At 39.3% G+C, this 14,030-nt stretch overlaps 1 protein-coding gene across 4 annotated transcripts in view; it reads left to right on the top strand.

Moving 5' to 3' along the window:
- Positions 1 to 14,030, top strand: part of shc1 (SHC (Src homology 2 domain containing) transforming protein 1) — a 35,273-nt gene that overhangs the window by 5,804 nt on the left and 15,439 nt on the right. For 2 of the 4 annotated variants that reach the window (XM_052579059.1, XM_052579057.1), the window contains exon 2: positions 13,284 to 13,477. In XM_052579059.1, coding sequence (XP_052435019.1) covers positions 13,316 to 13,477 — 162 coding nt within the window. In that variant the 5' untranslated portion in view covers positions 13,284 to 13,315. Of the gene's footprint in view, positions 1 to 12,713; positions 13,478 to 14,030 lie in introns of all 4 variants that reach the window. The other 2 variants (XM_052579058.1, XM_052579056.1) reach the window with 2 other exon arrangements.

Genomic DNA, 14,030 nt, shown 5'->3' with positions numbered 1-14,030 from the left:
AACCTGCTGGTCTTTAGTTTCTTGTTATCATGATTTGTAGGAGATTCCCCTCGTGGTCCTGCAGAGATCACACCTGGGTGAAAGGACATGTATTGTGTCTGTATGTAGACGGCTGTGTGTCAGATTGATAAAGAGATGTTACCTGCGTCATCATTTCTGACTAACATCTGTGGTTTCAAGGGTATGGGCTGTGTGTCTGAAACATTGCGCTGTAGTGCAGTTCTGCTCAGCTCAGTCCTCCGGTCAATCCTGTTATTATGGGCCGTGCAGAAAAAAAACACGGGCTATGTACGGCCTCTGTCCACTCCCAGAAAGAGAAGTGCAAACACGCACACCTTTCATTAATATCAACAGTCCACCTCAGGCTGATGCAGAACTGTGCACCTGTGGGACTGGCATGACAAGTTGCTTGTCACTGCAATGTTATTATAGAACTTCGAATTTGTTTTATTTTTAGTTTGTCCTTTCAAAACCATTTGGTTTCATTGAGTTTTCATCCTGTGAAAGTTTAGATTTTTCTGTTTTCCATTTGATTACCTGATGTAACTGATTTCAAGGGTGTGTACAATATATTTTGCTCTTTGATGATTTAAGTGTAAAACCGTAATTATTCATGGAAGGATATTGTTTTAATAATTTCATCTTTATTGTTATTGTATGCACTGCTATGCACACAGTGGTACATAAGAAAATAGGGTACAGGTTTTTGTTTCGAGTGAGCTTTTGAGTGCAGATGAATATGATGTTAGGTCATAATTTTTCAGAGAATTCCCTTAGTGACATAAACACTTTCCTCTTCCAAAAAGATGACAAAACAAAAATGATGTCTGTAAATCATTACTTTTGAGAAGGTAATTGTCTTACACTGTTTTATTTTGTGTGTGTGTGACTCATCGATAACAGCTTTACAGTAAATTCAATGTTGTAAAAGCAAATGATGTAATTTTCTACAAATTCCAACCCAACAGCCTAAATTACAAGTCATCATTAATCATTATGAGATTACTGTTGTCAATAAGGTTATTTTTATTTATTTTCTTTGCCAAGAAACCCTCTGTACTAAAGCTTTAATGAAAGCACTTTATGAAATTTGAAACCTTTTAGTTGTATATTCATGAAATTACAATTATTTAATTATTGTCCTACTTGGTTTTGAAATAAATAAAATGTATTTGTTTACCAATTATCAGATTTTCCAATGATATATTTAGCCAACAATGCTTTTGGTATAGCCTAGTTTTTGTTACATAATTATAATACCACTGTGTTACTGGAATTCTGTCACATCACATTAGGACATGGTGTGAACTTTATGTAAACAAAAAGGAAACCGTGATTAGCCAATTAATTTTTTGTCAGTCTGAGTGGGTTGTTATTTCCTAAAATAGTCTGCTCAATAACCAGAAGCCGCTGTGCTACTAATCCTGTACTTATTACAGTATATGAAGATATAATACATTGAAATCAAAGTGCCAGTATAATCCTTTTTTTAGATCAGTTTTTTTGTACACTAATTTAAAGGGGTCATAGGATGCCCATTTTCCACAAGTTGATATGATTCTTAGGGGCTCTTAATGAAAACTCTTTTTTTTTACACTGCCAAAACAGCTCTTTTTCAGAGCAGCAGTTTTTTAGCATTTCTTTAAATGTTTAAATCTCGCTGATCTCAACTGAATCACTTTTTGATCACGTAGTTTAATAAAAGTTAAACAGAAAAAAGACAAAAAGAAGCGCTGCGTGTTTTTATATTTCTTTAAACAGACTGTATAATGATGAAAAACCACAAGCATGACAGGTATAATTAAAAGATGCAAATTTCTTGAGCACACATTTCAGTGCAATGTTTTTGCTGATTTTTTTAAAACCGTGTATACAATATAATTATGTTTAATTAAACTGAGATATAGCACTATAAATTCCTAATTCATTTGCAACAAAATTATAAAGTTTTGATGGAAATGGATGAAGACTTAGGCTTCAAAGCTCGACACTGAATATGTCTGCAATTTTGTCTCGCCCGGGGCAGGGTGCAGCAATATTATCGGATATCGTGATATTTATAAAGGGGATTATCGATAATATATCTTTGACATTTGCCCAGCCTTAATGTAGCATCATATGACCCCTTTAAAATGATTTTTGTTATAGAAAAGTGTTTATTACATTTGAAATATGGATATTTTTCAGACAAAAAAGCATGGATTTGCTAGAGGAGGCCTTTATTTATGCCCCTGAGCCATGTGAGGAACGTTTTATTAAGAATGCACGCTGTTGAACAGAAACACCCTCCCACTACAACGAGAGGGCTTAGAAATGCCAGGACAATTTTTTATATAACTCAGAATGGATTCGTCCTATACACCTATGATGGCTTGAGGGTGAGTAAAACACAGGCTAATTTTTATTATTGGGTGAACTAACCCTTTAAGTTATTATAGTTATACGAGTCTGTCTACCTTTCATCCTCTGCCCACATCTTCACATCTGCTAAAGTGTGAATGTGGGTTCAAAGTGCACCCACAATGCTTTTTGCGATCAGTGCACACTGCAGAGTAGTATCAGTGATAAGCAAAGAACACAATGTTGCCAAAGTAACAAAATGTTCCAGAGGAGTTGCTGTTGGTTACTGACCACAGGAACATTTCTATTCTGGGTGGCTGTTTCAAGAATGTTACCTGCTCTGATCAGCTCCCAGCAGGATGGAATATGTGCGCACTGTCACCCATTCAGTCTGGAGAAATAAGCGAGCTACAGCATACATACCCATTACCCGTCCCGACTGGTCATTCCTTTCATTCCATGGTTTGTCTGAGCACGACCACAGACATGGATGCAGACGTTCTTTAATGTGCCTTTCTCTTTTTCGGGATCTATTTTAATCTTGTACGCACATGCATGCATGCACAATCAAACGATCATTAGGAGCCAGATGGAGTTGTAATGTTTTTTTTTTTTCCCAGGTGCTATGAGGAAAGCTGACTAATTTAGGAAGTCTTGTGTTATAATCCTCCATTGAATCATACATGAATAAATGCATAGCTGAGCCAAAAATGTTTTTATGCCAATAAAACCCTCCCACTTTTTTTTCCCTTTTTCTTTTTCATTTGGATGATTTTGGCCCTCAGGCTTATCAAAGTCTTGCAGTAATTGGTGGCTTTGCTGATGTCATGTTTTTTTCCTTCCTTTTTTGTGTGTGTGTGCTAATATACGTTTACATGCACTTTCTAGGAAAACTGAAAAAAGGCATTTTCCAATTGAGTTTGTGGTAAGCGTTTCGCCAAACACACCTGCCCGTACGTATCCCCAGGCATGGAGGCTGTTCATACATTAGCGAAAAACTTGACCTGACTCACTTTGTCCAGTAAGTGTGGAAGCCAGTAGGCCAACTTATAAACGCACTTAATGCTATTGCATTCGAAGATTTAGTTTAAATTAATGAATTTGTTGGGCGTGCCTTGATTAACTAGCTGTATTACAAGCCTTACACTTAATATGCTTCTCTTTAACTGTGTATTATGTAGTTTATTATTGAAAAAGGCTTTGATTTTATCCTTATTTTTAATTGATGTGAGTCTGGTCCTTGCAGTTACATGGCAACAAAAGTTTTAGTATAGTGAGCTGGGTAAGAAGAGAACATCTAGTGCAGTCTATGAATATCTTTTACTGCTTTTTGCACATGCACGCGCAATGTTCTTTATACACAACATTACGTTTCTTCAGGGAGTTAAAAATGTAGGTCATTAGATTTACCATAATGCTCTGTATCTCTCTGTCTTAGCTCGCTTCCTGTCCTTCCGTTCTGAGATGCTTAAGAGTGTGTGGGTCTCTAGGTGAAACACCTTCATGTTGTCATTTAATGCGAATCATCAACCTCTATGCCTAGGATTACATTTCCAACATGCACCAGGTGATGGGATGGGTGTCTAAACCTTCACTTTGCCACACGTGTATTCCCCTATTCTTTTCTTACTACTTCTTTCTGAGGTGTGGATTTACTTTTTCATTTAATCTCCATGTATTGGAGATCTTGGGTCATGGCATTGTAAATTAAAGTGAGTAGTCTGGGATTTGTTGTCTTTTCTTACCTGCTATGGGTTCCTCTGGGGGTTCTTGGGTTTATCTTGGCATACAGTTTTTCATTTTTGTTTGTACTTATTCTTGGAAACTTGTGTTAGGAATTGAGTCTTGCTATTGCAAGTTGCGTTTATTGTTTTTTTGTTGTTGTTGTTGTTCAATTAAAGGGGTTGTGTATGGGATCAGAATCCTGCCTAAAGTATTGCAATCACGGATTAAAAAAAAATATCAAGTGTGAAACAAAATTGTAAAAACGCAAGTAAAAATATAATGTACAAGATTTAAAAATGAAAGCAAAGTTTATTAGAATAGCAAACAATAGTCACGGATTGAAAACTATTAAGCGTAAATCAAAACATTTAATAACGCATTTTTTAAAGTATTAAGCATGAATCAAAACTTTATGTGAAGGTTATGTGTATAGGCCCAATCCCAAATGGCACCCTAAGCCCTCGTGATCTTCCTCTGAGTCCACTCTTTCATGCCGTAATGACGCTTTGACTGTTGAGTGGAAGTCTGCTGTGGAGCTCACAGAAATGCAGCTCGAGGGCGTATAACGGCCACAAAGGGTGCACCCTTGCGAGTGCTAAATTGACAAATGGGACACCCTACAGTTTCGTGTATAGACCACCCTGAAAACCTGTATTAATTTATTTCTTGTGCTGAGCATAAAAAGAAGATATTTTGAAAAATATGGGTAACCAAGCAGTTGCTGGTCCACATTGAATTTGATGGTAGGAAAAAATAATACTATGTTAGTCGCTGTGGACCATCGACTGTTCACTAATTCACATTCTTCAACATAGCAGAAGAAATAAGCTCAATGGTTTAAAGGAGACATATTAAGCCCCTTTTTACAATATGTAATATAAGTCTCAGGTGTGCCTAGAATGTGTCCGTGAAGTTTCAACTCTAAATACTCCACAGATCATTTATTATATTATTTAGAAAATGTCTATTTTGAGTAGAAGTAGGAACGCGCTGTTTTTTGTGCCTGTCGTTTTAAATGCAAATGAGCTGATGCTCCCCACCCCTTTTCCAGAATAGAACTGTGCCATTACAGCTCAGACCTGCTAAAAACAAACATGTTTTGGTTCTGATTATCATGTTTATCGTGCGTTTTAAAGTATATAAGTTGAAACTTCTGATACACAGTTTTCTGAGTACTAAACTAGTTCTCATTCACACACAAGTTAATGTTAAAAACACACAAGTTACAAAACAGTCTGTTATGTCTGTGAAGCTAAACAGCTGGGAAATAAATCACGTTTATTTTAGATCTGTGTGGCAGCAGCAATATACAATAAATAAATAAATCCTCTGCTCTGTCTCCTCTGAGGCTGGGACTCTAAATAGTATTCTGTGCTCATCTGTGCAGCCAAAGACAGAACAGCTAGCATTTTTTGCTCAAAGTTTCACCATGGCATCAGAACTGGTACACCGTTGATGCTTGTGAAATCAAGGTTGGAGGGCCTGCCACGAGAGGGTGCACTATCAAAACAATAAAAAAGTTTGGTTGGCCCGTACGCTTAAGGAACTGCTTAAAGCAAGCTAGTGGTTTGCTGGGCGCTAGACACTACTTCCGCATTTGTCCACTGTTGTCATGTGGTTTCTATGTCAATAAAGGCGGTAACAAAGGGTAACTAACATCATTGACAGTCGACTGCATTGCCCCGTATCACTGTTTAAAATGGGAATTTTCTCATAATTTACAAGTAGTTGAAAACATTAGAGATATTGTTACTAATCAGCTGGACAAAATATATGACACTAGCTTAGTGGTTTTTGAATATTTTACTGCAAATATCTTACAAATTGTACCTTTAAAACCTAGAAAAGTAAAATTTTCATGATATGTCACCTTTGAAGCAACTTAAAAATAATAAAAATAAAATAAAACACTTTGGGGAATATCAGCCGATAATTAATGCGCATCTCGTCAGTAAAGCCGGTTCTCTAATCAGTGGTAAATTCCATCAGATGTGTGATTTCACATAGAGCAGCTGTCACTACACAGAGCCGTTGTTAACTGACAAGCTACGCAAATCCATGCTTATAACGAGATGCGCATTAATTATCGGTCAATATTTATCGTGCACTCCTAATGACACAGAATCGTGATAAAATCGTGAATTGTGATATAAAAATAAATAAATTAATACAAAATGTTAAAAAAAAAATTGGTGTGTGTGCCAAATTTTTTTTTATGAAATAATTTTAAAATATATATTTTTGCTGAAAAATAAAGGCATAAATGCATTATTTGTTAATATTTTCTAACTATTTATCTCTTTATCAGGCTTCCATCAGGATGCAAAATTTCTAGACAGTACTGATTAATCATTTTGTTTCATGTAATGGCCAATAACTGATTAATAGCTGATATAAAGTTCTGTAGTATGTTGTCTAAAACTAAAACTCTCAAATCAAAAATCAGTTGATTTAGGCATCACAACATTATAATGTACAGTTTGAAAAACGGATATTTGTTTTGAAATATGTTAACGATTACTTTTTTTTACGGTGTTATTAAATGACATGTTTTAAAGATAAACTGATTAGATTCCAGCAAAGGTAATCTAAATGACCTTTACATTTTTTTTTTTTTTTTTTTTTAATTGGCTGATAACCGATACGGTGTAATATATTGTGCACCCCTAACTTTCACCAGTAATTCTTGGATTTTGGTGAAGCCTCATTTATGTCAGAGATCTAAATAACATTATTGTGGTGATGACATATTTACATCAGCACAATTTGCAACAACAATTTCTAATGCTTAAGTTATGCCACACCAATAAATGTAAGATGTATTTGTTTGAGAGAGCGAGTGACTGTTATGTCAATTGGACCAAAACACTTTCACCATCTTTATCATTGAGCCCTGCTGTTTTTGTTTGTCTGATTTCTTAAGTGTGTAATTGAATCTGTTGTCTTTTTGCATTAATTATGTGTTTGTTTGCCCTGTTGTAAATGTTTTTCTGCTGTATTTCCTTCCTATGTGTTTTTCGTATTCTTTCTCTCTCTCCCTCCCCCTCCGCCTGTCTGCTCTGAGTGTGTGTGCTCGCCAGACATGCCATGCCCTGGAGCCAAGGACCATGATGCAACCGTGTTTAAGCTCGAATATTCAATCCCTCCAGACGTTTCGAATGGACATTTCTGCATAGAGAATTGACAAGGAAGAAGCAGTGCAAAAAAAAAAAAAAGAATCGATGCACCTTTGCAGAATAGGCAGTCCCCCGTGTCCTTAGAAAGCATGAACATGGACAGAGTGCACTCTGGGATTTGTAGTTCAGCTGACTTTTCCCCGTAACCCTGAATTCAGGTCACTCGACTGAATGACTCACAAATCAACCCTCTAGTTATTGCATGGTCGGTCTGGATTTGTAAGCGCATATGGCAAGATAACATTGAGGATGCGTCAAATGACATGCATTTTGCTTTTGTCCGGCATTGGCTCTTTGATGTGGTTGAGGATGGTTCAGACAAAAATTACATTTCTGTCATTATTGACTCCGCCTTATGTCATTCCAACTGAATGAGGTTTTTTTTTATACAATGAAAGTCATTGGGGTCCCATTTAGTTTTGTATTGGACTTTTTATATGGATAAAAAGAAATACAGTAAGTCATACAGGTTTAAAACGACACAAGGTGAGCAAATTAATGTCTGAATTTTTATTTCAAGGTGATCTATATCTTTAAGGGTCAGTAATATGACCCCATGTGAATTATATGGAGGATTATGAAATACCAAGAGGAAGTAGACAGAAATGACTATCCCCCAACTTGCTTGCTCTTAAGTTACCATGGGAGGAGCATTGAGGGCAGACTTCATGCACCTCATCCGCTTTTTCCCTCAATCCATTGATGCGCTAACTCTCTCTCTCCTTTGGCACCCATCATAATTGTGTGCATTAGAGTGAGAGATGCTCGGCTGCTTGTGCATGCATGCACACTCTCATAAATGCATAAATGACTGACGCTGCAAGGAGAGAGAGAGCGAGAGAGGAACTGAAGGAGGGGGGCAGGAGTGCAGGGGGAATCAGCGCTAGCATCAGTGTGTGTGAGAGAGAGAGAGAGAGAGCATGATAGACCAGACAGGGAGGAGAGGAGAATAGAGGACAGTTGGCTACATCGCTCCTCACACACAGACGGAGGTGGAGAGAGGAGAGGATGAGAGACTGTGGGGGAAGGAGAGGACAAAAGAAGACCGCTGTGCCACTCATCACGCCGTTCCAAAGAAGTGAGGCTGGACGAGACTGACGCTGAACGAGGGAGCCAGTGTGACTTTGTGATTTTGAAGAGAACACAAGAAAAGGATAAAAGAAAAGAGCGTGTTTTTGTCTTTCAGGGAGGGGACTGAGCCAGAAATCAAGTGAGGGAGAAGGAGGAGGATTGTCTGGCACTGTTTAATTATTTACGTTATTATGATTTTGAACATGGAGGTTGTTCGTTTTTACCTAAAATGTGTCTCTCTCGTTCTCTTTTTAATCCAAGGACTTAGTGGATGAATTATCACTCTTACTTTCTGCAGCAACTAGACCGTGAGGACAAAAAAACCCTTTAAATTCTTTTTTGGATAACTTACAAACTCTTGTATTTTTAATGTACATAGTGATTGATGTATGTTAAAGAAACATTGTTTTTGTTGTTACTTAAGAGTTATGCAGACAGAAATCAGGTTTTTTTTTTTATACAAAACTTTCAAATGTCTTTCTTTGTAGTGTATAAACAGGTGCTTTCATAGCATTTTTAGCTTTAGCTAATTCTGCTGTCTTTAGGCGAAAGTGTACATGAGTCTGTCTTAAGTGTGTATACTCGTGTAATTTTTGATTTTCTCATTTGGACTGGTGCCACGACTGCACTCTGTACATGTGTTCAGATGTGCGTCTGGTTCTTTTTGAGTTTGGATGTCAACACTGATCACCCCTGTAGTGTTTGTGGTGAACTTTCCCGTCGTGTGCCAGGGTTCGCTGCAGAACATTGATTCACGCTGGCTCTGAGCTCTCGTGATTGGACGGGGAGCGAGCCGACAGGTTTTGTGTTGGCGAAACTTGTCGGATTTGGTTTGGGTTGTGTCATGACACTGTCTCGCAAGTTTTTTTCCTCAGTCTGTTACCATGGCAACCATTTCATTGGCATGTTAAGGTCTCACGCTTTGTCTTTCACAACTTCAGTGTGTTGCAGCATCCCAAGTTACGCTTTAAACCGCACTCTACATTCAGTCTCGCCAGTATTAGGTAAGAGTCGTGCCTTCAGACCTTATGAGGGTTCAAGGTTCTTGCTCTGAATCTTTAGTTCATTCGGTCATCTCTAAATCAAGAGTTGCCAACATTGGACTTATTTCTTCACTGACAATCTCAAAATCATTGATTTATGATGTTTTATATTAGAATGGTGTAGTTAAACTCAGGTTTTTCCATCTGTGCTGGGGCTCAACTGCACTAATTCAACATCTGGTTTACTTTTAGGGCAATGAGATTAGCCTTTTCGGCTCACATTATTCTACACCTGTGCTTGAAAATTGTCTCCCTGTGTGGTTGGTTGACTTGCATTTGGTTTCACTTCAGACCAACAAGAACCTCTTGGCCTTTAGACACATCGCAGCCACTGTTGGGCTGACAACTCATTCACTCATGTTTACTGGTTTCTGAAACAACCCATCATATCAAAACAGGGATTTTGGCGCGGTCCTACCCGACAGGTGCTTCACCCAAGCTAGGTTACCCTAGTGCGTTAAACTCTTATTTAAATGTTTATTTTTGTTTGTTTGTTTTAATAGTCAGATTTCTTGTTCTCTGTACAGGTTCTCCTAAACACTGTGCTATTTCTGTGCCATGTTGTTGACGTCAATAAAGTCCATGACACGATGAGCGATTTGGAAATACAGCCAAGTCTGGGACACTTCTGTCTAAGTGCACTGTAAAAAAATAAAATAAAATTACAAGGCTGTTCAGACTATACTGAATACAGTGATCTCTGCCGCACTAAACTTCTGGTTCTGTGCCATGTCGTCATGATACAGTTTACGAACTTTGTCTCGTAACTTATTGCGCATTGTCAGCCAGTTCTGAGTGGTTTTCTTTACAGGTCCTCTTTGGGGGATCTCTCCATAAGAATGGCCCAATGGCACTGCTAACGTGGTGCTTCGTAGATGCAGTGGAGTGCACATAAATTCCTCGGGTCTTGCCGCACTCCAGCCGAGATAATAGGGCCGCTTCGTTGACTGCCAGTCACATCTGTTGGAACAACTTGGGATGTCTCGCATTTGTTCATGCACATCTGAGGCAAGACACTATATCTTTTTGCAGCCCTGAGGATTTTTGTGGTGCTAAAGAGTACAAAAACAATCAGAAACACCTGACTGGACAAAGTAAGCCACAAAAATAGAAGCTCATGGTGTTTTTCTGGTTTCTAATGTAAAATATATGCAGTGAACAACATTGTACATAGAGCAAGACTAGATTTGGTTCAAATCAGCTGGACTTGGCTATAAACTGGCATTCACAGCACCAGTAGAAACTGTTAATGGTCTATAAATGCTAATCACTTGTGAGGACCCTGGTCTGTTAGCTCAGAACTGTTAGAGGTTACAAGACTGTTGCCTCTCTGTCAGAGGTTTTAAAGTGCTTTACAACAGGGATGAGCATTGGTGCGGTTAAATTCAGTGTTTGACTTTGCTAAGTGGCGTTTAGAGGGTAGGTTTTCACTCAGGAAACAGATCTATAAAGAACTTGTCAATTCAAGACTGTTTGTCTGATTTTAGGGTGTCATTTAGGATAATGAGCAACTGATTGATTTTTCAGTTGGCGTCTAATGAGCAGATCTCTGGAGGCGGTACTTCAGATTTGGCCAATCAGGTCTTATTACCGTCACCCTGATTGTGTTTAGGAACATCATAGCTCCCTCGTGGCTGGATTGTCACACTTTAACTTCTTCACAGATCACACCAAACAATCAGTGGTTCTCCAAATGGTGCTCAAACCCATGCTATCTTCTATACAGCCATATTTATCTTTGACTTAACTGTTTCAGGGCTTTCTGAGTCTAGTTTGTCCTTTTGTAAATTATATTTCTACAAACTGTTGTTTATCAGGGTTACTTATCTGTGTGTATAACCGAAAATTAGTTAGTTTGTCCCTGAGCTTTTTGTTTCAGTGAATTATTGCGCAAAGATCGCGCGATCGCAAAGAGGCTCAGGTGTATTTAGGTTTTTTTTTTTTTTAAGGAAAATAGTAGTAGCAGGACAGCCTGGAGAACGGGAAAGAAGACGTTGGAGGGGGTGCGGGGGAGCGAGAGATTATCTGGAAGAAGCGAGCGAGCGTGTTGGAGAGGGAGAGAGAGCTGGAGAGGCAGAAGCTGGAGGAGGAGAGGAGGAACGCTGTTGGATACACGGTGTGGAGGCTGAGGGAGGGATTCCAGGAGAGGAAGGATAGAGAGGAGGATAGACTCAAAGGGACGAGCGCCGAGGGTGCGAAAGTAGCGCAGGCAGAGGTGATCTGGAAAAGACGAGAGGAAGAGGAGGAGAAAGATAGGGATAGAGCTCGGCTTGGCGACAGAGGTCCCAAAATCATTTGGAGGAGGAGGGAAAGGGAGTGACAGGAAAAGATGGTGATGTGTCACCACTAAGCGCTTTCAGATGTGTGACAGGACGGGAGGTGGTAGATTTAGTCTTATGGTCCAAATAAACCTGCATGTACTCAGACTTCATGTAATCTAGGTGCTAGATAGTGTACATCAGGTCCCCTTTTTATAAAGTTTATGAAATTAAGTGTTAAATTTAAGTCTGGCCTATAGTAAAATCTGTATAGTATCATATTAACATATTTAAACATACATGATGCTTAAAAACTCTTAAAATAATTAGGTTTTTTTGTTGTTGAAATGAAACTTTAGTTGCACTTTAGCCTCAGATTTAGCGTAATATTTATATGCATTATTTCATTTTTACCACAAAAATAGGATAGTTTCAGATAAAATGAAAATAAACCGTCCTCCTAGAGGTCAATGTACGCCTTGTTGTGGATCCCTGGTGTACTTTTGTTTTTTTTTAACACCTGGACTAAATTAAGTCTTTAAACCAAACAGTGAGGATTATGTTGATCTGCGCCAGTCTAATCATCACTGAGTGCAGCAGTTTGAATCATCATTAAATGAGCCACATTCACTGGATCAGTACTTTTAGCATTTTCCATCCATCTCTTCCTGCTCTCTTCCTCTCTTGCTCTATATCGATCCGTCTGTCTGACCGAAGCCTCCTCTCTCAAAGTCTCAGCTGCAGCTAATAGGCTTTTGATGGGAGTCTGTCAGACAAGAGCTAGTAGAGTGGAACCCAGCACATGCAAAGAAAAATGAACACGCGCGTAAACACTCGCATGCATATAAAACCTAATAGTACTCTCTTTCACACATCTACCAAGCCAGATTGTGTTTGGAGCACTTATATATGACTATACCAATAACTTCATGACAATCATACTATATTTAGTAATTCACAGTGTCCTGAGAAGCTCTATGCAGACTTAAGATCTGATGCAAAACCTACACGCAGTGTATGACAGCAGCTGAAAACTTTAGTACTTTTTTTGCATATGTCTTTTCATCTCTTTTCACATCCTGTTTTTGATACTCTCCCAGACTGAACAGTCAGCACACTGTCCTCTCTCTTGTGCGATGATGAAGGAATCAGTAGATGCAGAAAAAAAGACAAGGGAAGACAAGTTACCGATTGTGATAGAGCAACGTGGAGAGACAATTAAGGACATTTAGTGGACACTGAGACGGCTGAGACACCAATGGAGCTCGTCCCAAAAACCAAATACACGCCCTTCAGGAGCGACTCCTTCAGCTCAACAGATGAGACGGCATCCAATCCTTCTCTGCCTTCTTCTGCTCCTCTCACCCCACTCACCCCTCCTGGTATCCCTTCTTCTCTCTCCTCCTCTTCCCTCACTCCCATTCTCCCCCCTTCGTCTCCACGGCAGGCTGAAAACAGCCCCACCACCCTCTGCTCCTTCTTCCCTAGGATGGGAGCCCTGCGGCTGGGTGTGTCTTCCACTCTGCTCCCAGGCCTGAAGGCCTCCAGCAAGCCGGCTAATGTGCCAGGTGGTCAGGGAGGTTTGGGAGAGTCTCCGAAAGACACTGGGACTTCCGCCACCAACTCTTCTCCTCCTCCCACTTCATCTCTTTCTCTCCTTTCTCTAACAGCCCCATCTCCTCCTCCTCGTCCCCCACAGGATATGAACCGACTGGGCGGGGCCTCAAGGCGGGCCCGTGTGGAAGGGGGCCAGCTCGGCGGAGATGAGTGGACACGACAAGGCTCCTTCGTCAACAAGCCCACCCGAGGTTGGCTGCACTCGGACAATGTGGTCAGCACCACTGGGGTCTCCTACACTGTCAGGGTAAGATGCATGGGTCTGTCCATCTAGGGCTGCGTTTCTCAAAAACATGAAACCAATAGAGCTATGATCAACTTGGGCTTACAGCATTTTTTGGGAAACGTAGCATAGTTTTGTTTCTTCTTCCCAGCCCTGGTTTTCATTTCTTTTTACCATTGTTTGACAAGATATGCAACAATCACATGTGCCCGATGAAACAGTCTATAACAGTATAACGGGTCGTTTCAGACACAGCCCAAAACAATATTACAATAGTAATTGTTTTAGTCAATACAATAATATACACAAAGAATATCAGCCGATATATTGGTATAACACCCCCCCCCCAATAAATAAATAAAAAAATAATAAAAAAAATAAAATAAATAAACATCCATCGGGCACTAATGATTATACTGATGTGTGAACACCCATATACTATTTCTGTTGGGAGTAGAGTTTGGGTGAAACATTAATTTGAAAATGAAAAACATTGCTTCTGCGTAGTCCATTTTATTTCAAGTCCATTTTATCTACTTAATGGATTGTTTTCTTTAATGTGTGGTGTTTTCTATGG

Source organism: Carassius gibelio, chromosome B16 (genome assembly GCF_023724105.1).
Source record: "Carassius gibelio isolate Cgi1373 ecotype wild population from Czech Republic chromosome B16, carGib1.2-hapl.c, whole genome shotgun sequence".
Classification (NCBI taxonomy): Eukaryota; Metazoa; Chordata; class Actinopteri; order Cypriniformes; family Cyprinidae; genus Carassius; species Carassius gibelio.
The sequence above is the reverse complement of the archived record's forward strand: the minus strand, read 5'-3'. Positions and strand labels throughout refer to the sequence as shown.